The sequence below is a fragment of the Aquila chrysaetos genome, chromosome 9 (genome assembly GCF_900496995.4).
Source record: "Aquila chrysaetos chrysaetos chromosome 9, bAquChr1.4, whole genome shotgun sequence".
Lineage (NCBI taxonomy): Eukaryota > Metazoa > Chordata > Aves > Accipitriformes > Accipitridae > Aquila > Aquila chrysaetos.
Genome location: NC_044012.1, coordinates 4,574,821 through 4,599,904, shown reverse-complemented (window position 1 = coordinate 4,599,904; position 25,084 = coordinate 4,574,821). Strand labels below are relative to the sequence as shown.

General features: G+C 38.5%; 1 protein-coding gene across 1 annotated transcript in view; it reads left to right on the top strand.

Moving 5' to 3' along the window:
• Nucleotides 1-20,800, top strand: part of CDH13 (cadherin 13) — a 517,159-nt gene extending 496,359 nt beyond the window's left edge. The window contains exon 14 of the mRNA XM_030026184.2: nt 15,016-20,800. Coding sequence (XP_029882044.1) covers nt 15,016-15,023 — 8 coding nt within the window. The 3' untranslated portion in view covers nt 15,024-20,800. The remainder of the gene's footprint in view (nt 1-15,015) is intronic.
• Nucleotides 20,801-25,084: the final 4,284 nt, after the last annotated feature.

Sequence of the window (25,084 nt, the reverse complement as noted above, 5' to 3'; positions counted from 1 at the left end):
AATTAGAGCTAGCATATGATAAACTAAGAAGTACCAGCTGTAGTAGCAGATTTGTGAGACGCTTTCTTTCATCTCTCCCCACTTGAATTCAATTCAAAAACAGAAACAGGAGATTAAAGGTGTTCTTGTAACAATAGCTGTTCTGGGTCACCATGAAAATGAGTACTGTCTGCTTCAATCTATTCCTCTGTATAAAGTGCACAAGCAACTGGAACGTGAGGAACTTATTCAAGATTCTGGGCTTAGAGCCACCCAGAATTGATAATGAAATTGCAAGTCTGGGTAGGAGGGAAGAGAGACCTGATATATAAAGGAAGGTTCTGCTGCTTCTGAGAAAGCTTTCTAAGAGAGACTTACAAAATTCCTAATTTGAATGAGTAAAAAAACATCCGAGTATGACTGAAGAGTAGGAATTCAAAGCCATGGAATCCCACCATCTAACCTAGATGTGTCCCTGGCTTGTCCTGGGACAGCTTCCAGCAAATTTTTTGATGCAGTATTATTATTGTTCCTTATCTGTTAGAGAGGAATAGCTGTATCCTATAACTTTGATAGTAAATCTGTTATTCAAGGATTATTACCGTCATCTTCTGTTAGTAAAATACACTGTATGGTGAATTAATACTTGAGCCATGGTGAAAGGCCTTATATTCTTGATGAGATAAAATCTACCATGAGGCAGAGATAGAGGTCAAGGCAGAGACTAGTTTACACATCTGAGGCTTGGTGTATGCTTGATTACACATCTTGTCAAGTTTTTTCTTATAGTATATTACTTTCATCCCAAAAGGTTAGCATGAAGGTCATTGTGAGAGAATTAGAACTAGCTAATGTTTGTGATGCTCTTTGAAGATGAAAAGGACTATATAAATGCTAAGTGGAAATTCACGTTCTTTGTTCCAATCAGTGACATCTGAAGTATGTCCATTGGCTTTGGTTCAGTTATTCTGGGTTTAGTCTGCTGGAACCAAACGCAGACTTCATCTGTTAGAAGTAATATGTTAAAAATATTTGACAGTACGTGACACTATCGCATCAGTGATATAAATATGCAGCCCACTGATTCAAATATATTCTTGTTACCACTTCATAAATGTTGCTAGTGCTATACTAAGCATGACTTTCACCACTGGAATTACTTTCTTATCTGACATGATTTGCACTTGAACTTTATTTACATTAATGCACCTGCTCAGAATACAATGAGGTAGAGAAAAGCTTTTTTGCTTTTGAAAGTAATCATGTTGCTTTTTTCTAGCCCCCAAAGGAGTCCAATCATTTTCCTTGCACTGAATTATAAAAAGCAGTTCTAGGTATTGGAAAGCTCTTCTTGAGTTGCTCTTCTTGACTACAGATCTTCCCCAGCTCAGCTGTGGGCAGAATATAGGCCCCTGGCATCTGAATGGTGCATGGTGGTCTGAATGACAGAGGGATTCCCTCTCCTACTGTAAAAGAATAAATAGCACTGAATAGTCTTTTACACTGTGAAACAATAGAGACATGCCTAGAGCCTTCCTGCAACCTTACATTCATTCAGAGTACTGTAATAAGTATGGAGAGAGTTGTAATTTTAAACAAAGAGTGGAGTAAGATTACTACGCACATAATCCACCAGCAGTATGATGTTCTTGTCTGTTGTCTGAGCAATAAAACCAAAGCAAAGGGAAGTAGTGGGTGAGTTGAAAGGAAGGGGAAGGAAAGATCTCCCTCTTGGGATAGAGGCTGGTTTATATACAGTTGTTGTGAGTGAGAGCACGATTTCCACAAATAGACTTCAGCAGAGAGAGACCTAATCCTCAACAAAGGACCGCGGTTTTTGCTAACATTTGCTACTCTTTAGTTCTGTGGTTTGGGTTCACCCAGTCACACAGAGTGAGGCTGGTATTCCATGTCTGGTACAGATACCTAATCGTGCTTCTGCAAAGCCAGCAAGCATAACAACTTTCATAACCGTTTTCCTCAGGTATAAATGACTACATGGAGACATAAAAGAATGAGGCTGGCAGCCAGTTAAAATAATGTGGTTCTGTATTTGAACTTCTCTAAAATGTGCTGGTATCATTGCATTCCCAATTCATTTTCACAGTTTTTTTATAACTGCGATTAGTTTCATTGCAATGTTTTGTATAGTCCAAATATTTATCAGAGTAATCAAAGATTACGATGCCATAAAAACAAAGAGAACTTTAGTGCTTATTGAACAGATGAAATATCCCATTTCTAGTGGCAAGTTATGGGTTTAATTTTTGCAAAAGCCCTTACGTGGCTCACTTTGCTCCCAATGTTTATGTTTTATGAGGCTCTTGTTCCTAGGAGGTAAATCCTTCAGTCAAATGAACTTTGTTATTCATGCCAAAGTATTTCTTTTTGTATTTGACATCTGGCGTGAGGATAGATAGCCCTATGAAAGAGCTGTTCGTGGTAAAAATGCCCTGCATGAACCTCCTCCCCATACAAAACATCTTGGTATTATCATTTAAATGGTGCAATTATTATCTATACTTAGAATATGTGCCTCCTTTGCAAATCATGGAAGAAGTCATATGTGGTAGATTTCTGAAGTATCTGAGCAAAGAACTGAAGAGCCTGATTAAAACTGTAATGCATGCAAAAAGCAGCAGTTTCGCCTATTTTGTAGCTGCCCTACTGTGTTCAGTATATTGAGGGATAATGAGATACAGACTACAGAGTTGCCCAGAAGCCTTTGGAAAGGTAGATATACTTGGAACAAGAAAAATTTAGGAGTTCTTGTCAGCCAGAAATAGAAAATGTAACATGCCAATGTATATGGGCAGATTGCTGGTTTTCCACAACAAAACAGTAAGGTGTTCGGTGGAATTGAAAGACGGTAAATATAGAGTTGATTGAAAAAAGGAGCGTCTCTGCATATTTTGTACTTAACCTAACTCATTACCACCGGGAACGGCTGAAGTCAAGCCGGAAAGATGCATAGCAGACAGGTAGAGGACTTTCCAAAGTTGTAATAGTTAATGCTAACAAATATTGGAAAGAATATTCTTATCTGTCATTAAGGCAGACACCACCATGTTCAAGATGAGACCTAGTGTAGTGGCATCTTCTCCTCTGTCAGCTTTTCCTAGCCACTCCTGGAGACAAGATAGGACCAAAATGTTTCAGATATAATTTAGAATTTAGGAATTCAGATTGAGGAAAAAGAACAGAACGTAAGATAGATCTGTGTTCCTCGTCAGGGAGAAGGACTACAGAAATCAGTTACTTGAGGAAGAGAGAAAGTGGGAGAAAGAGAAGGCGTGTCATGCAGCATGTCTGGTGCTGGGTTGATTGTCCATGTTGTCCCTTACTGCTGTATTGTCTCAGTCATCTCATGTTTTCGACTGACACAGCTATAATAGCTCTGTTCAGAATGAATATAACCAAAGTGATATGCTCAACAACACTAGAATTTTAAACAAGTTCTCTCTGGAAGGCTTCTGAACATTTTTCGTAAGAGAGTATCTACAACATTGCATAATGATGAGGGACGGAGAGAGAGGGAAAAAATGCCCCCTGTCTTGCAACCCACAAATTGGTAGCTGGTATTTCATTTAGGTATCGGTTGAACAATACCTAAAAGGGAGAACCAATACCTAAAAGGGAGAATAGCTGTCCTTGAAAATTTTGCTTAAGTATCATCAATTTCACAACAAATTATTGTACATATATGTTTAACAAACATTTAACAGCGATCTCTTCTTAAGATATACTGAGGTCGGTAAAGCCGTTCTTTTTGCCCACTGGCAATGACATGGCAGAGTAAGTTTCCATAAGGAACTTGGTCAGAACAAGCCAAATCAAAGGCATACATCAAAGAACTTTTAATTCCTAAGTTACATACAGGTGACTGAAAAAACAAAACAAGCTAAAAAAGTAAAAGATCAAGATAAAAACAAATTTGTGTATATTGTCATAATGAAGTTGGCAATAAAACCTGCCCCAGGCCCTATGGGAGACTGAGAAAGAACTACTTTAGCTGGCAGAACTAGGCTTTATATCAATTACAAATTATTTATATTATTATTATTTAAAGGAGTATTTGAATTCTGGACTTTTGACAATAATTATTTCACTTAATTGCATAATCATACAATGATAATTGCATTTCATATTTCCTTTTATATTCTACCAACATAAAAAACAAGTTAGATTCAAATGTGTTGAATCAAGGGACTAAAAGAAGAACCAAAGGCACAGTAGTCATATCCTGAACAAGCAGAATTCAGAGCAATTCCATTAGTAGCTCAGTCACACTAGCAGTAATATTTTAGTTAAATTTCCTTGTCAGAAAAAGACTGGACTTTAAACATTTCATGTTGGGAAAAAAAATAATGATATCTTACTTGACTGTAAAACATTGATAAACTTTTTTTTTATTAACCTGGCCAGTGGACTACAAAGTTGTAAGTTGACTTGAGCTTCAATAAGTAAACTATTCCATTATTATGAACAGAAAGTAAGGTGAAAGACTGAGAGGAAATACTGCTCTGAAGAAATTAAATAAGCTGGAGGTCTCTACATTGAAATTAATTTGTTAAACTGAGGGTGAAAGGCCTCAGGTGTGTTGAAAAACAGAGACGCACACAGATGTCTGTACTGCGATTGCAAAGAAGCCTTAGAGATACCCTTGAATTTAACTTCCTGTTAATTTCCACTAACTTTTCCTGGTTTAATGCCTGCTGTCCCCCACCATGATGTTTTTCTGATTTGAGGAAAGAAGCTACAGGGTCAATAGACAAAATGCCTTTTCTTTTTCCCTTGAAAATTATGTGTTTGGTATTAAACTACTACAAAAATTCAAATTATAATAAATTGGTGGATTTGAATGTGCCTGAATATAGACAGCCAGAGTTAAAGCTGCAGTGTTATCTTTTGCCTAGTTCATTTTTCAAAGCAACAGAAGCATCTGTGTCTCTTGTATATCCCATGTTATTTGTGCAGGAACATCAAATGTCTGAAGACTGAAGCAATGCATTCTTGAATGGCGTAAGACTAAAACAAATCATAGCAGGTTTCAAATGGAAAAGACCTTTAAGGTCATTGCTCTTTCCATTACAAGTACAGATTTGTTACCTGCAGATTCACAGTTTTCAGCCTTTATGTGAGTTACTTGGCTTAGTTTTAGACAATCAGATAGTATATTTTTTTCAGGGTTCAACTACTCTTTAGTTTTTACAGTAGGATTTTTGGTTTTGCCAAGAAAAAAAGAAAAAATTCATCCCTGTTCCATATAGTTCCAAAGAGGATGCTTCAGAGGAACCATTCCCAATAGGTGAATTTGCTAAAAACAATACCTTTTTTTTTTTTTTTTTTTTTTTTTTTTTTTACCTTTTAGGTTGTCTTAGCATATTTTAATCTTCTATAGCAATTTTCTACTTTTCAGAGCAGTGGCTAATTAAATCAATATTGGCTAGAATTTCAAAAACTACTAAGATGGGGAGAGTTTCGCAGTGAAAGGTGGTCTGTTGGGGGTTTTTTTTGCACTATTCTAATTTAAGTTACATTCTTGCATTAGAGCACGTACCATGTGGGTTCTTAAAGTGGCAGCTAAATGATGCTACCCAAGTAAATGGAAATTACTGACATTTAGTGAGTTCTGGTGATATAAATCATCTCACTTCCTAAAACCAATAATAACAGCAGCAATATCCACTATTACTTCTAATACTTACCTTTGTTACAGATGCTTTTGTCCATATTAACATTATTGTTGTTACTGCTAAATCATCAGTGAATATAGATGCTTTCTCAAATGTGTGTATGAGAAAAATACCATTGTTATTTGTCTCCTCAAAGATTTTGGTTGATTAGACTCTAGTAAGGAAAGAATGGTTTGGGGGTTAAGCGATTGCATTCAAATTGAGACAGTCTTGATTTGAATCTCGCTTTTAACACAGACCTCTGTGTCCAGTCTTCTAATTTCTCTGCAGGTGTATTCAGTCTGCAATTTGTTGTGCAGTTGGCTTTGGGAGCCCACCTAAAGTTAATGGGGCTTGAAATGGCACAGAAGTCCATATGTATGTACATAATTAGAGACAGGATGTTTATATACCTAGTCATATAGACATGACAAATAGAAATACCCTCAAATTGTACATCAGCATATTTAAAATGTACTTAATGACATTACATTTTATTGAGTCAATTAGGTGGGAAATGGCATTTTACGCACATTTTAAACCATCCAAACATGTTCCAGAAGTATAGACATGAAAAAATACGACAGTTTAGAAGATGCGTGTTTGGAATGCAAAAGAGAAAAACGTTACTAGCAAATACAGCTCCTTCCCTAAGAGCTGTAATATTGTTCCTGATGGTCATTCTGTAGACATGAAATGAACATTTAAAGAGATTGGTTTGATAGACCATTCGGTGTTGTGAATTCAAATGAACATTTTATATTTTCATTTTCTCAACAGTTCTCAACAGTAACTGTTGATATATAATATTTTGTATTTCTTTTCTGAACAACCTCTTAAAATCACATAAATGTATTACTTCAGATAGTTATCATCTGAATTGTTCTGGAGTGGACTATAACTAAAAACTAGAACCGAATAGATGACCAGTTCAAATATTTTTTCTGTCATTAATGGCCACTATACACCATGGGATTTTTGTTTCTTTTAACTGTCTCTGTCCTTGGGTATTTCCCCACTCTGTAACATTGAAACCCCTCAAAATGTGCTCTCCATGCAGACAGCTTGCTATTCGGCTTCAGATGTGATATGTGACATTAAAGATGAATGGGGGAGATTTGTTGTGCCTAAAGGTTAGATGATGTTGCTTTAGCTGCTCTACTAGACAGCTGATAGTTATGAAGTCCTTTAAAATGCCATTGACGTTTGGAGTATTTCAGACTACATCTTAAAGCCTTACTTTACCCATACACTTAATTTGTATACATCGTCGGTCATTATTTATGTAAGCTGCCATGCTTGTTGAGGAGTTCTTGAAAAATATTGAAATAGTCAGGTTGATATCAACATAGCCAAACCTGGCAATTTTCTAATTTGAGTTTTTCCTTTTCCGTGGCTTCTAAGCATAATACTTGCTTCTCATTTTTATTCTTACTTAATAAGAGTTTTTTCAGATGATTCTTTCAGTATTTCAAGCTGGGATTAGTGTATACCTACAGATCTGAATGTGTCTGGACTACTTATATTCATGTTTTACTTACTGTAAACTGATAGTAAACTGTACTGTACTGCTGTGGAAGATGAGATCTGACTGCTTAAGCAGTTATACATTGCTTTAAAAGGTTGGCTAGCTGCTACAGTTGATGCATTTCATTTTCAGCATAAATATGAAAAATTAGGAGACTTGTTCAATGCTACTATTTCAAAACTGTACTTATTCATTTCACTTGCTGAATATTTTCAACTATTCAGCTAAATTTATCAGATTAGAGCATGAGAAAATATACCTCAAGATTGCAGGCAGTCACCTCTGCAATTGTTTTGAAAGAACTGGAATAGAAAGGAAGCATTTATTTCCTATTGGTCGAATGAAGGTGACATTGCTTTGGCAAAGTATCCAGCTAAAATTCATATCACTTAAACAAAAATAAAAATCTAGGACATCTTAGCTGCTTTACCCTAGAAACTACCACCACCACCCCCCAGTAAGACACTTCATGTCCCTAGTAAACAGGAATTTTATTAGAAGATGCTTTATTTGATAAATGTAGCAGCACACTGGAATGGGTAGTACATGTTTCTGAATTTCTAGGCAGACACAGCTAGTCTTTCAGTTGATCCGAGGAACTTTTCTCTCAGATGGTGCTGCGTATATGCATGTATGTTTTGCACTTTGTAAAACCAGCCCATTACATAGTGAGTATATGTGGGTACATGACAAGGAAGAGGTGAAGCAGAAACAAGGATTCAACGATGAGCAAAGCCCCTGCCAGGAGTCAGAAGAGTAAGAGCACTTTGACATAAATCAGCACTGTTTCAGATCTGCCAGTAAAGTCTTATAATAAATAAGTTAGCAGTGTGAGAGACACTCTTGGAAATATCATCTGCTGGTGTCAAACAGAGACCCTTTGAAAATGACTTCAGCCTGAGTAACTTATTCCCCTGTGCAAGCTGATTAGTTTGGACTGGCATCTTTCTCCACTGTCTTGCCAATTTTGGCCAATTACATAGTACATGCTGGCATTTTAGCTCCTGAAGTTAAATATTGATATTGGTATATGAGACCCTACTGGAGCTTCAAGTAGAGTTATGAGATACTCATTTCACAAACAGACTACTAATGCATGCTGTGTTTTTCCTATCATTAAGAACTTTGAAATCATTTCCTCACATAAATGGGAAGCAAATTATACATGATGTTGTAAGCTGAAAATTTTCAGGATAAAGTCATTTACTTCTCTCTTCCTTATAAACTTTTCCACAATGTGGAAAAGTTTATAAGTTCAGTGAGATCACTAATTTGCTCCAGTCACAAGCATACCTACTGCTATTCCTGATGCTAAAACTGAATTTCTTAATTGCAGGAATAAGGACACATATCTGTCTGGGAATAGCTGTTTCAGTCTTTCAAATTCAGTGAGATTTGGGGTGAAAAGATTCCCTTCTTTTTTTGAGAAAACAATAATACCAGGGTAGTCAAAAAACATTGACCGCTAGATTTTGGCACTTGCAGCAAAGCCTAGCCAGTGCTTTGGACCACTGAAGAGGTCACAGAAGAGCATAGCTATTAAATGATTATTTTATACAAAAGTGCAAAATATTATAATATAGGCATATAGTGCAAACACTGTGACACTTTTGGTGTTGAAAACTTACCCATGACAAATCAGCCAGTGATGTACACGAAAACCATTTATGTTTTTCTAAGTTCTGCGTGAAGGTTAAACTAATAACTGTGTATCTAATTAATGTCCTTTTATAGATGGTAAATCCAGGAAAGAAGTACCTGGATGTTGATTAGCTGCCTAATCAGAAACATCGTTCTGATCTCTTCTACCATTTTCATGTTACCTCTTTAACGTTACTGAGGTTTTGAAAAAGTCCATGATGTCATGTAGACTTTTAATTATGCAAAGATTAATGTAATATTTCTGATGAGAGGGTAATTGAAAGAAATCTGAAAGAAATGGAGCATGCATGAGTTGAACTCCAAACTCCAGCTGTGTTAACTCTCTTCTCTGTTAAATGGGAATTAGAGGATGAATGCATCTTGGGTAAAGTTCATTCCTGTACAGAGGGTCAGCATGAAACTTAAATGCCTTTAATTTTTATGAGATTTTAACTGCACTAGAGGAAGCAGAGTCTGTGTAATGGGGGGTGAGTTTGGTCTCATAAGGAACACATCATTCAAAGGCTTTGAATTACTCAGCTTAGACTTGTTTCTTTAAAATAAGCAGGGAATTGAGTCACCAATATGTAAATATGTTCAGAGAAAGCTAAGGCTGCAACAGGGAAAGCTAAAGTGCCTGGGAAATGCCAAAACATTTTCTGAGATCAGAAGTCATTTTGCAAACAAGACTGTTTATTGGCTGATTAGAAGGGTTCTGCTGGAATATAAGCTTTTGGCAACCTGAACCGTAGTGAATGAGGCTACGTGCTATCAGTTGTCTTTTTCCTAGGATAGGGCATTATGAAATCTTTGTCTTAAAGAGTTATGTGCATTTTTTTCTCCATTTTCTAATATCACATGAATCAGCATAAGGAATAAGCCTTAAATTACTCCACTGTGAAATAGACAGGTAGATATAGTAATTGAAGAAGTCAATATTATAAACATTTAGTGTGCATTAGGTGGCTTGCTCCTTTTCTGAACCAATTCAGCATCCAAACCCCCATGACTAGATGACAATTCAGATCTGTCCTGTGGAGTTTGCCACCAACATCAACTCTTTTGACCTTCCAAATACAGTCAACATCAATAGACTTTGGTGGGAGTAGAACGGGGGTTTTGCTCCATTTAAGTTTCTACATCATAAATCTCCCTACCCTAAACTGCATATTAGACCTATATTCCTATAGAGTTATTACACTCCATACTATTAGTACATTAGATCCAGATAAACATGTACAGTGGTTGTCAGTTTTCTTGACCAGCAAAAGCAAACATCATCTTCCAACTCCAAAGTACTAATGCCAACAGACACCATCTGTTTATGATAACGGGCTGTGCTTTCTTATCTGAGACCCATTAACCTTAATAGTAATAATTCAGACCGCAAGCACATAAAAATAGCCCTGCCTATTTCACTGTTATCTCACTATTTGACTGTTATCTTAAAAGGAATGTGGCTGAATGTATCTCTCGAGTGGCGAAGAGGTAGAGCAGAGAAGAACTGCGAGATAAAAATGGTGAAGATCACATTAGAGACTTCAGTAAGAGTGATTTCTGGAGAAAGAAGTTATATATAGCTATGCTAGCTTTACGCTGCTTCTGCATTCCCCAGATACCTTAAGGGAAAGGTAGGGAGTGACCACGTAAGAACAAGGATGCACACACCGCCTTCGTGGCTTTCGTGCCTGGAGCCGTATGCAGCAAATTACTTATTGTAGGTAGACAGGAATCACGTTTAGAACAACACATGGTGTGCAATAATTCTTGAGTGCTGAGACCAGCTATAGAGACAGTGTTGTTCTTAACAGCCAATACAAAGAAAATAAAATAATTACTAGGCATAATGATCATTAGTGTACAGATCTAAACCTGCCAGGCACAGGCTTACCAGGGGGTTAAGTTCCTAAAAGAGATAGTTAGCATGGATCAGCAAATGTGCTCCCTACACACATTATTTGCACATTTTATGCTCACATTATTCCTTAAATACTAACATCTTTTATGTGCTGTTGCCAGCTGCAAACTCTAAATCATGCATGATATAAAATACATAAGAATTGGTCCAAAAAAACCCCAATATATCAACACAACCCCGTTGAAGTCAGTGGGTAAACACTAGGAGTCAGTAGTCTTTAGGTTAGCTGTTTAGAGGTGGGACTCAAGTAGACCCTAATAATTTAGCAGTGTGTGTGTGTTTCTGGAACTTTCATTTGGTCCTTCTTTATGGGGAGAATAAAGAAGAAAAAAAAATGCAAACAAGAAAACTACAAATCCTATACAGAAAACAACAATGAACATTGGAAATCCAGCTGGGAGAACAGAGAGATTTTAAATATGGGCCAGATGCTTATCAGATCCCCGGAGAATTTATAATAGAGCAGTTCTGTTGATTGCAGCAGATCCGCTTACATTCATCATTGAGTTTTCTGCACAATACTTTGGTTGTTCTTGATTTCTGTAGATTTTGTATTAAGGGAGTTACTGGCCAGAATGCTTGTCCGATAACACCTTATATGACTATATCAGAGTATTTTTAGAAAGTAAATTTGTAACTAATAAACTTTGATATTAACCATAGAAACTAAAAGTTAGACTAACTTCTCTACTGGACATAAGTGATTTTGTACCAGCTTTGTGTGCAATAGAAAGAACAAAGACAGATACAAACGCGAGTATTCTTGCTAGAAATACCAAAGATTATTATCATCTACTGAAATTTTACGGCACATAATTTTGAATGTTGAATCTGATTTTAAAAGCCAAAAACTACTCCTTTGGAAATCCACCTTTACAAAAGGGTCAAGTCATCATTAATGAGCAGAGGGGTATATACTATCCTTCCAAACAATGTTTGGAATAAGATCATTCTTTTAACACAACTTCGGTGAAGGCTGGTGAAAGGGCTGAGCTGAATTCATAGTAGTCTTGGCACCCTTTGCCAATGCCAAGAGTTTTGTAGATGTGTCAGCAAAAGCAGATGTTAAGGAGACAGCATTTTACGGATCCTTGCAGGGAGCTCCTCCTATTACATGGGAAAGCCTGGGAAAAAGCCCAAACAGGTTTCTTTGAAAACATGTCAATGAAAGCTGCCATCATGGGCTATGAATGACAGGAAAAACAGATCATGTAGAGATAATGCAGAAAAATATGTGCAGTAGGGAAGGGGCCATGAAGGAGTCAGAGTAACAGAGGTTTTGTCAAACTGGCAGACTAGGAAAACTCTCCGTACAGCAAAAGACTGGCAGGATATGAGCACAGTAGCTTGAATTTGTCAAGGGCTGTGAAAAGATGTTGCAAAACTGTTAACTGAGGAGAGCCTGGGCAGGAGATTTAGCTGTTTGAATGGCTAGAAAAAGCCCTTTGGGATGATGTGTGAAAAAGAATCTTCTAAAGATATAACCTAAATATACAGACCTAGAAAGAAGATTCTATGACAAAAACCTTCTCCAGTTTGTTTCTGGTTTTAGGCTTGAATAAGAGGCAGGATGATAGTGCCGTCCTGAGCAATCAAAGGAAGAACTAGAAGGGAGTGCTTTACGGGAAAGATTTAAGAACTCAGTTTTAGCCGGGCAGAGCTGTCAGCTAAACATCGAAGAAGGTATCAGAGCTAGAGGTCGACATTTCAGTCTAAATGGAAAAGCAGGTAAAGGGAATAAGATCTCTGAACTGTCAGCACTGAAGTGATTGCTGAACATGTATGAATGGTGTCACGGAGGAGGGGAAGAAATTAAAGTGGGGAAAAAAATGTTTCCCCAGAAACCTGGGATGGAGGGAATGAGACAGAAGGGCATGCTGGATAAGTGATTAGAGAAATCATAGTAAAATGACAGGAGGAGTCACGGGAGCCAAGGAAAGCACCAGATTTCCAGCCATGTGATTAAATGGGTCGAAGGCAGCTGATAGGTTGAAGTTGAGAAGCAATTTCAGTAGAAAGAAAGTCTAGGCAGGTACTGTAGAGCTTTAAGATGAAAGGGAGAAGAGCTGCGGTGGTGCTTGAAGAAGCAGATGGGGTAACAGGGAGAATCAGAAAGCACGCTTATATTGTGAGAGAGAGAAGCTAGCCTTTGATAGATAAAAACTAGCATAGGAAAAAGCATATTCATAATTAAAGCTGAGCTAACTAGTTATATAGTTTGCTCAGAAAAGGCAAGGTGTATGATAAGGTAGTAACATTCATTATATCTGTCAATACAACGTAAAATATACAAGCTTTTCGCTAGGTCTGCACACAAATCAACATATATTGCCCTTTATTTACAAGCTGTTCGTGAAGCAGTCACTAGCTGCTTGAATTTGTGTGATATTTATAAATTTTGTGCTGACAGATTCCTCTGGTGAAGTTTCAGCCTATGGATTGTACAGAAATTCAGTGCTACAGCTGCTGTTCATTCATCATGTACAAGTGCCTGTCCTTAGCAGGAAGATCTCCAGGGATCTCCTCAAGATTCAGAGTAGCTTTGCCAATTCAAAAGCTTGTTTCCTTTGAGTCAGGATTGAACAAATGTGCTTTAATGATACTAAGCTTCATTGTGATCTGGAAATGCTATTCTTCAGATGGTCTGAGATCAGAGTCCTGAACTCTTGCTTTTCACTACCCCGGGAGATCAAGTTGCTTAAGAGAATGTAGTCCTAGCTGGAATCCCTAATCCAACTATAGCCAGACTTTGGCAGTCATGATCACAGCGTTCCTATATGTAAGTCTGGATCCTAATTTTGTGGCCAGACCTTTTCTTTAAACAGCATGCTAAGAATCCACATGCAAGCAATTCCCGATTTTATCTTATGTGGAAATCTCAGTGATACTTCTCACTTCTGTAAGGCCCATCCATTGGTCCCTCTATGGATTCTTACACTTCCTTAATTGGCTTTACTTACCTTTGTTTAACAGAACTGAGGTCGTGCTGCAGGGGGAAGGACGGGCTGTTGCGTGCTATCCGGGTGCCTGCCTTGCTGCATAGCCCATCTGGACAGGCCTCTAGCTGGAAGAGTTTAATATTGAAGTCAATTCAAATAATACCAAGATAATAACAAGAAAGAAACAGATAAAGTAAAGGAAAGAGCCTTATCAATAGTTATATTAAACTTGATTTGCCCCAAAAGAAAAGCAGATAATTACAAATGAGTAAAGAACACAAGCCAGCATCTAATAACGACCACTACGTTACTGTTTACGCTGCACGTGTCTGTGGTTGTGACAAAACTATTGATATATTGCATCATGTAGCTGCACAAATGCAATATATATTAAACAAACATTTCCTGAGTGTTTGTGAGTTTTGATGCGTACGTTCAACTTGCATTTTTGGGTTTTGATACAGCAGTTGTCTCCTCCCAGGGCAGAGAGCTTGACTCCTTCAATGCATCGTTGAAGCTTAACCCCGGTAGGCCGGTGAGCACCACACCACTGCTCACTCACTCCCTCCCCCAGTGGGATGGGGAGGAGAATCGGAAGGGGAAAAGGGAAAAAACTCGTGGGTTGAGATAAAGGCAGTTTAATAGGTAAAGCAAAAGCTGCACGCACAAGCAAAGCAAAATAAAGAATTCATTCACCACTTACTTCCCATCGGCAGGCAGGTGTTCAGCCATCTCCAGGAAGGCAGGGTTAAAATAGGTAAAATCAGTCAAGTTGTGCCACCTTCACTTTTATTTTATAAAAAAAAAAAAACCAAAACCAATGTTAGATGTTAGTCTGCATAAGATTTATGTTTCTGTAACAACATTAATATGATATGCCAGCTCTTTTATTCCCTGGTATAGTCGCAAACTATAAGGCACTGTAAATGTGTTATTTTTAAAAATATACTGTTTGTTTGCTCTTAGCTTGTCAGTGTGTGTGCATGCGAGGGAGTGACTCATTGGAATTTTACTTGCACTCTTGCACTAACACAAATGATCAAGGTGTCAAATGGAGACAGTCAGGTCCTGGCTCGAGATTTATGCTCAGACCTCCGCACTACATCCTCCTGAATTGCACTACAAAGGTCTCTGAATACCCTAGGTGACATTTTGGGGTTTCCTCTTGGAGATTTCTGTCTCCACAAATAATTGCTTCTGAACCTGGATAATTTATATTTAATTACTGACAAATGTGCATGCACTCAATCAGTAATTTGATTAGGAAAAAAACCAAAAAGTTAAAAGATACTGTGATCTGCATAGTAATAATGACACACATTTCCCATCATTTAGGTCTGTAAGAGCTCCTGACATTTGAAGCTGTACTACCGAGTTGCCATGGCAACGAGAAAAAAGAAAACGTCAGATCTGAAGATTGCAGTTTACAGTTACTGTTCTTCACTACTAGGCCTCAGTTGCTCCAGATTCAGTTTAATTTGCAACCTCACTTAATCTGTCCGACTATACATTGGTGTTTGACAGCCTCTACCCTAACTCCCGTTTATTAATGGATTCCTCTTGCAAGACGCAAGGTTTATGCGAATTAGCTCTGAATGTCAAAAGACCACGACATCTAAACTGGACCTTGGGGGAGCAGAAAACAGATTGACTCCATTTTTTTCTATCTGTTGACTTGTTGCTATTCAACTGTTCAGAAAATATTTTGTCTGTGGGTTAGTATTTGTATATGTATGAGTGTATGTATATATATATATTTATATAGAGAGAAGAGTTATACAACAGGTTTAGCTTTTATAAAATATTCATCTGGAGTGGGCAAGGGACAAAGCAGAATAATACAGCCACAGATGAATCGTAACTATTCTACCACGGCTAAACCTACTGTATTTGCTGTTTATAGCGTGGCCAGAAGGAGAGAGCCTATTGCAAACATACCACTACAACAGCCGCTTTGTCGACACAAATAAAGCAGGCCCGGGGCTCTGCGGCGTCACTTCTTGTACCTCAGGTTCGGCAAACAAGAAATGCAAGTCCCCCCGGCTCGTTTCTGATCCGAACTGCTTTCCTTATGCCCCAAATGGAATTTACGATCCAGCAGGAGCCCGGCGCTTGGCTCCCCATTTCAGCGGGAGCAGCGCCGGGAGGTTCCGCAAAGCTCGGATTTGCGAGAAAGCCGGGAGCAGCCAGCTGCGACCGACACTGCATGGGTCACCATTTCCAGCAGTGGGAGCGCTGGGCCTGATTTCAAAGGGGCTCAAGTCAGCTTCCTTTATGTTCCTGCAGATAATTATTTGCTGGGGCAGTCTGCAGAATTTCAGTCTTTCGTCAGCTCTGCAGACACAGTTAAGTAGGTAGAGGTCTGCGCAGGAGAAGCTGATTAGAACAGCAAAAGCAAAGTATTTCTTGGAAGCACTGGTCTCTCTCTCAGCCTCTCTGCAGTTGTCATGACATACGTAAGCGCTAGGAGGAAAACAGATGCCCTGTTCTATAAATATATTCACACACACATATATATAGTTTTGAATATATATATACATACATACACATGTACACAGAGTTTCCAGTTAAGAGTAACAAGAGCATTTCTTTGTGTGTGTAAACTTACCACACTTGTTTGCAGACATGGAAAAAAAGGGTGTTCGTTACATATCAATATCAATCCTTTTTTATTCTGTGAGCATGTAAGGTTAAAAAAAAAACCTTTCTAACTGTTTCGAGATGATCATCTTGTTAATAAATTGTAAATGATCCATCAAAGCTCACACCAAATTTTTATAAAAGTGACACAAAAGTATACTAGTGACAGACTGTGGCTTTTATTAGAGCTTGCCAGTAACTAGGGTAAGGTAAGTGTCTTAGAATATTTTAATAAACTTGCTTATTTAAAGTTTAAACAAGAAAGCTTCCTTATGCAATAGAACTTTGCAGCTGCATTCTTTAGTTAGCATTTTTACAGTACTTATGAGTCATACCGTACGTCTGTATGTCTACAGTGAGATTATGAGCATATCTTCCACGCCACATATATGTTTCAATGGTAAAGCTTTTTGGAAGCATTAAAAAGTCCAAACATACATTTAGTTTTCCATAATACTACACTAGATATTAAATGTGTGTTGGTAGTTAAAAATTGCTGTACAATAGCTTTTCTCTGACTTCCTGTATTGTACCAAATATGAAACAGGTCTTTTTTTTTTTTTTTTTTTTTTTAATCAAAAGGAGTAATAACAACAGCAACAGAGGAAAAATTAGTTAGTGTAGTGAACTTTCCTAATGTTGTAGATTTCTTGATAAGATACAAGCTGCCTTCAGACAGGAACCCGTTTTTCTCTTCCAGCTTAACTCCTGCAGTCCTGACCAAGTAAAATCTCCCACTGCCCTTCTTTCTCTCGCAGCACGCTCTAGGTATTTCAATTACCAAAGTGGTACTTTGAGGTTAGTGGGAGTTTCTGTTGAGCAAGGGCTTCAGGAGTGGGCTGTTAGGCAGCTGCAGGCATTTCAGCAGGAAAGTGCCTGATCTCAAACATTAACATGGGCATGCTTCTAGTTCTCTTTCTCTGCCCATGCCTTGTAAAAATCATATGCTGCTGCTTTATCATCAACAATCATGTCTTTAAAAAAAAAATATATAATTTTCAGGCAAATTTTTCAAAAGGAAAAAAAAAAAAATCAACAAATGCATAACACCACTGGATTTTCAACATGTATATTTAATGAACGCATCCAAATGCACCCAAAGATAAACCGCACCCTATGCTTTGATCTACAAAGCCTCTATCATGAATAAAAGAAATTATAATATCCTCCCCAACAAATACTCTTTTTCTACTTACTTTCTTCCTCTCTCTGTCCAGCAAAACCCACCTCTGGAAAGATACCCACTGACATTAGTGTCATTTCTATCAAGTACCAGATAAAGCTACCCTTTTCTCATTTAAACCAAGGCTCACATAGCACTTGGTGGATCATTCCAAGGGCATCCAAAATGAGGAACAAAGAAAAATCTTTTCTCCCTGGAACTACACTAACAATGGGAAGACTCTTTCTACCACTTAGTGCCCAAGGACAAGAGACCTTCTTGGATAATACTGCAACCTTTTGACATGTAGAGAGGTCAGCATCGTGGCTGAAACTCTGAATCAAGACGCATCAAAGCCTTCATTCACCATTATCACTTTACTTCTGCACCTAGATTACAGCCTCCCAGCCTTTACTGCGTGTCTCTAGGCTTCAGACGGAGCTAATCACTGGCCCAACCTAAGCATGCAAAGAGAAGATGAAGCTGCCATGTTAATGTTTCTCCCTCTCTGTACCTGAGAACAAACCCCATTTAACACGAGATTGTGGCACTTTCTGTAGCGTTATACAAGTGAGGAACCACGTTAGAATCTGAGTTTTCCTACCTGAATAAGATTGTCGGCTCTGGCTCAAAAAACGATGCCCATTTCCTGAAACAAAGGAGCAACAATCATTTGTTAGTTTTTCTACAATATCATGAAAAAAGTAGAGAAGTTACAAAATTGGTTGTCATTTTTTTAATAGTTAATTATGTTTAACATTTGTTCAGCCAAGCTTGCTGTTTTTATAACATAGCACTTACTTCTACCTAGCTATTTTGGTCACTACAAACCGTTTATTTCAGTCTATGTTTATAGATATATAAAGCTGTCTAGAGTCAGAAAGGCAGTGAACTTGTTGATTTTCATTTTGTGACATGCACAAAACTTCTTCTTGTGCAAAAGTCATTTCACTTGAAAAAAGTATCTGCTGTTAAAACAAACACAAATTAGGTATAACAATCAGTGAGAGGAGTTTATTAGCAAGACCAAGGTCTCATTTGTGGTGTACTTGCTAATTGAGCTCTTGTCTGTACACCTCATGTGTGTGCTTTTACAATATGCCTATGTGCATTTATTAATGTACTTTTTGTTCAGTAACTGTAGGTCTGAAGATTAAAACAAAGGGAAATGAGCTGAATTTCCTACTGGGTATCGAGGAAAATTAGGTAAGGGTGGAACACTGGCTAATACACTTTCTGAGCCCTGTTCTCATCACATTTACACTGGTGTAAATCGAAAAGCAACTCCATTACTAGAATTGTTTGAGATTCAGTTAATCATATTTAGATGAAATTTTTCATCTAAACCTCTCCACATTTTGCTTTTACTGGTCTGCTGTGAACAGTAAAGCAGCAATATTTGTCACAGGATTGTTGAGTGCTTATATGTTATCAAAAGTCTGTCTTCTGTGACATACAGAGAAACCTACAGCTTAGGTGCCTCCCACAGATGACTGACTTCCTTCACTGACCACTTTAACATGTCTCTAAGGCACCCAGCATAATTTGGTTTAGTCTTTATTTGAAATGGCTGTGGCCTGTAGTCAAATAATTCGTCCTGGTCTCATGCATAGTCATTTAAGTTAAGGATTACCATAATACAAACCTCATTTATTAAATTATGGACTTACAATCAGTTTGTAGGGCCCTAGCTTAAATGTTTTATCACTACAAAAAGAAAGACATATCTTACATTAACAACTTTTACATCATTGGTCTTTCCTTTGCAAAGACCTCCTGTCTGAAATACTGAGAAAGCTGCCAATTTTCTTCTCAATTGCTATGAATACACTCAGCCACTTGAAACATAGCAGAATTTTGTACACAAATAATTTTACATCACTCTTTGTCTAAATGATAAGTTTCTTTCTGAATGGATTTAATAATGTCTTAATTAAAAAAAAAAAAAAACCAAACCCACAAGATAAATCATATTAAAGTCACATCAGCTTGAGAACACCAAGTCTAAGGAAAAAACTCTGATCCTATCTTCCCTTTATTGCATCTCTAGAAACTCTGTTGTCCGAGAGGTACACTGTCCAATGCTAACAAAAAGAAAAATAACTAAAATAGCAATTATTTTCTTTCAATTAACTCTGTGATCTAGAATTTGTAGAATTAACATGCAAAATACATTAGTAATTATCATAACTATTCTATTTAAAGCAGATATAGCTGACTAATTTACTGTGTAAAACACATAACCCATTGACTACACTGTTCTCTTGCCTCACATCAAGATATGCTAGTTGATTTATATTTGTCCAAATGAAATGGATACACTCATATGCTCTCAGTGGAAAGTTACTAGTTGCACAATTGCTATGTGTGTGTATATATGTAGATATATAGAGATATACACATACACATATAAATATATATGTATATAATATATGCAGGTGGAGGGAGACTAATACAACATGGGGACTTAGAATAAGCAGTTTAATTCCATGAATTATGGATGAACACATGAGTTAAGGGACAGCATGGGTTACGTATGCCAAACTAGTCTGATTTACATAGAAGAAAAAAGGCAAAAAACCCACACACTAAAATCCAGGCTTATCCCAACTCTCATGTTGTATTTATGCTACCTTTAGCTGTCCCCTCTTAACACAATTATATCATTTGAAGATATGCATAATTATCTACTGACTCATTTTTAGTTGTCTATGTGTCAGCAGGTCACCAGTAGTGGAAAAGGAAGGGTTTATAGCCAGAATTCTGCATTACTGTGCTTTCAGTGGGACAGCTTTTTGGGAGTTTCATCCACCCTTTGAACATTACACTCCTCCTCCGCATCAGCAAATGACTGTATTTGATGGCTTGGGGTTAATGAATGTAGCCTAAAAACAGACTAAGTGTATGTACATGCGTATGTACACACGCTGCCTGGGATTGTAGGATAAGAGCACGTCTGGTGGACTGTGATGGTGAATTCAGTACAAACAAGCTGTGGTGTTACTGCCATTTCAGACAGAACCCTCCTGTAAAATCACATTTGCCCCATAACAGACTCTGTCTCTTTAAGTTACCACCAAGATATTTTTTTATGATTTTCGTTCTTTTTCTAAAGTTCAAGCAAGGAGGAAAATATTTTGTTTGATTTTAAAGATACTTAATTCAGCTACTTTTCCAGTTAATCGTTCCTTTGGGCCCTAGTTGCTGAATTGCTTGCTGTTTCTGAGGTGTAAATAAACGTTTTGATTTATGACGTGGTTGCAAAGAAACTTGTAATTTATTTGTGAAATGCTCAAATAAAGGATGTATGGGCTTTTACCTTTTGTCTGGGTGTAGACCTTCCTGATGCAATACAGCAGGAGCAGAAGACCACAAAATGACCTTGAGACTGCCAAAGGGCTGGAATAGCCTGAGCTAAATACAAGAAACTCCCACGTTGCTCTAAGAGATAAATTGCAGCCTTCATCATCACCGTGCCACGGTTATAGAATGAGAATCTGTAAGTTAGAGAGGCAAATAAGGTTCGACCACACAAGAAAGCAGTAGCAGATTATTTAGCACCCCTTCACGTGGCAGCAACGATTTGCCTTCTAAAGCCCCACTTTCCTTACAAAGAGTTGCATTGAGCCAAACCTGGCTCAGATGTCTCTGGGCTGGACTGGGTGCAGGAGCTTTAATGGATTTTTGTTGCACTTTCTTTCTCCTTCACCTGGCCACCTTCCTCACCTACCACCATCAGCTCAGCTTATATAGATCAGACGGCCACAAAAAGCGAACGTTGTGAACGACGCAGAAACAGGCTGAACAAACGTCGATCAGCAAGGACCACCGTGGGATGCTACAGGACTGCGTTTCTGTCCCTGCTGTCACGGCCGATTACGAGATGGCTTTTAACAGCTAGTACTGCCATAGTCTGTAGTCACGTCTGATGCGCTCCCTCCCTGTGCTTAACTCCTCCTTAAGATACGTAGGCAGATGCGGTCTGCTTGTTGCCCTGATTCAGAAAAATCTTACTCCAAAATTTAGAGCCCTTCTTGCCTTCAAGCCCAAACTGCTCCGGGCCAGGTTACCCCAAAAAAGTTTCCACTGCTTTAATGCCCTTCTGTACCAGGAACTGCAGACTTCACTGACAAGGCTTATCGCTTTAGCATGCTGGAATTCAGGTTTGTAAGATACTATTTTCTTTTTTTACTGAGCTCTCATAATCTGTGATTATGAGGAGAAAGGAAGTGGGGTATGCTTTCCCTGTGCTGCCAGCTGTTCCCAGACATTGCAGAAGGGCCCGGTAGGTGACATAAATAAATAAATAATAATTCTGGCCCAGAATCCAGGGCAGAAAAAAAAAAGAATAGGCTAGGCAGAATGAAAATCCTGCAGCAAATTTGCACCATAGCACTATGGCATTATTGCCTCTTTACCGGGGAATTCTTTTTCCAGCACAAAGCTTGAGCCTGTTGGCTTTCTGACATTCCTGCAAGTTATTTTTTTAGATCTTCTAGGAAGTTATCTAAAGTGACAGAGACACATAAAGATAGAATATCTCTGAAAATAGCCTTTTACTACATCTGAGAATAGAGAAAGCTGGGAGAGGGAGGGCAGCACTTGAAGGAAACATTTGAGTACAAGCCACAGCAACTTGCTTTCACCGAGACCCACCTCCAGCTTTTGCCTGTTGCTGATGCTTTATCAGACTTTGAATCTAAAGGGGGCTTTTTAATGTGGTCCGTAATAAGTAGAGGATGAAAGAGCATACGTGAAACTTCTGGTGTAATTGGGCAGAAGGTCATTACCTGAAAGCCACAGCAAAAAAGCGTCACCTCCTTTCGTCTCAGTTGAGAACATTGTCCTAAACTAATGCTGTGCCTTGTACCTTAAAAGAGGTGTTTGAAACAGTACAAAGTTAAATCATAAGCAAGGAAATGTTAACAGAGAGAGAAAACGCTGAATGTTTTTTAGTCGGGTAGAAGTTTTCTGTTGCCCTTTCAACCTTCTTCTGTCTCATCTAACACCACACATTCTGGATTGCAGTCTACTCTTACTTGGTAACTTTGCACAGTTCAATCCAGTTACGTTTTTTTCTCCAGCAATAGTAAATCAGAACAGTCCCTTCTGGCTTCAGTACAACCTCCTTACCTGCAGAAACAAAGCAAGGGTCATTGCTCCTGCTGTAAAACTATTGGGATGCTCTTCCTCAACCACCACACCTCTGGCCGGACTCTACTCATCCACCTCCCCGTGCCTGATGACCTTTCGCTGCTCCTGTAGTTACAGCAGCAAGTAAGTTACTCCAGTCTGGTACACGTCAATATTATTTTATTACTTATGACTCATTTTGCAACTTACTGTTTTCCACATGCAATTGTGGGATACTCACCATCATTGCTGTGGCTGGATGTACTTTTTATGATTAACTGTCCAAAACAAGAAAAGCAAAAGTGTTTACTTGTTTCCTGCAAGGCATACTGAAAAATCAGAATGTAAAATATAGCTGGACACGTATAATTAATGAATTGCTTGCAAACAGTTCTCTGAAATACAGTTACAATACTGGAGTAATTGATTTGGGAAGGGGGATGTTCATAAACAGCTCTTTGTGGTACATTTAAAGAAAAAAAAACAAAAAAACAAAATAAAACTCTCACAGGGCTGTCTTTTCAAACTGACCCCACATTTTTTTAACAGAAGGGTAATGGAACATAAGTAGACAGTGCTTATGGACTGGATTAAATCTTCATGTCACTAACGGGTTTTTTATATTGTAGATTTTATAAAGGTGTCCATTGTTGTTTACACCTGTTACCTTGCTTCATGCCAGCAGCCACTTGGGAACAAATTTTATACTGGGCTAATTTTGCCATTCCTGTTATCTTGCCAACTTCACCCCTGCTGTAACTGATCTGCTGGGTTCAGTGGTAAGATAACAAGTCTAGTCTGCACTTGGAAATGACAGCAAATCAAATAGTGCCTCTTTGTACACAAAAAACTTAAATAAATAAATAATCACATCAGCTGTGTCTCATTCTTTGTGCTATTTGATCAGCTGCAGTAAAGCAACGGTGCTGTAAGACACCTTCCAAGTAGCCATAAAACAGGGATTATAATAAAACAGGGATTATAACATGCCTTGGGGTTACAGCATGTATTATTGACTTGGCTAGTACCAAGGGAGTTAGCCTTTGGTGGGATTTGAATACCTAATTCCCACTGGCATCACTAAAAAGCCAGAAGACTAAGACCTGAAATTTCCCCCAGCTGATAAAATAATTATATACCTATAAACTATTTCTTTTTTTAAAAGTCATCATGAGCTAATACACACTGAAATGTTTCCTGTATCTCCAAGGTAACTTAATTGTTATCATCTTTCATATTGAGCAAAACCAGCAAAACCTCTAGAGAACAGGTGCCCCAATTAACAGATACTCAGCCTTTCATATACTGGATTGCTGAAAAAAAAAAAAAAAAACAACAAGATGGGGGATATTTAATTCATATGGGGATCATAAAGAACATGACAGAATCCACAGATAAAGCAAAGTAGAAACGATATATTGTAGTAATTCAAATAACCCTCGTTACGAGACAGTAAGTCGAAAGGAAAGATTTAGATTTTTTTGGTGCAATAAAATTCACATGTGGAAGCTGTGACTGTTAGCTACATCATGTAAGAACTAGATCAGCGTTGGAAAGCCCAGTCACGGTGCCTGGCAAGTTTTGCCATTGTTACTAATGGCAAAAACTGCATTAATCCATACAAAAATGGCTTGCTCTTGGATCCCGCACAGAAAAGTCGAAACAGTAACGGCTCTAGAGAGAAATTCTTTGAGCTGGGCAAAAAACCCTATATCCTCAGCCCTGCCAAGGGCTTAGTGCAGCTGCTCGCCATCACACTGGCAGAGCTGACTGCAGGATTTTGACCTATGTGTACCCGTCAAGCTGTGTTCTCTCGTGTCTTTGGTCCCATCAGCCCTCAAAGCGCCCTCCTCTCACTCTGTTTCAGTGCTAGGGGGGGAACTGCAATAGAACGACAGAAATACGGAGTCAGAGGGCACGGTTCGAAACCATCCTAGCAGCACAGCCAGTTGGAGACTTACCCTCCTGGCAAGCGCAGCCACCTCGGCATGACGACCAAAGAGCCGGGGTGCAGAGGTACCTCATGCCAGAACCTCAGGCAGGCACCAGCCTGAGAGCTGAACCCTTCCCAGAGGAGGGACCACCACCTCGGCCACCCGGACCCGGGGCCGGGGAGGTTAGGTAGCCCTGGGGGTACGTGGCAGCTGAGCAATTGTCAGACTCTGCCCCAGACTCCTGCCAGACGTGATACCTTTTACCAGTCCTGATGGGCACGCCAGGCTCCACGTACTGCTGGGCTGCCAGTCGGCATTTGTACAAGATGAGTAGACCACCCGCCCAAGCGAATGAAACAAGTATTATGTGGAAGGGTTGGGGTTTTTTTGTTGGTTGTTTTTTTCCCCCCTCTTTCTCACTCAAATTAAGACAGTTCTCATCATCTGGTTTCTGTGCCATTGACATCCAGTCATCATTCTTGCACTGATGCTCTGGCTTGGCACCTTATTAAAGAGCCATCAGGGCTTACTCTTT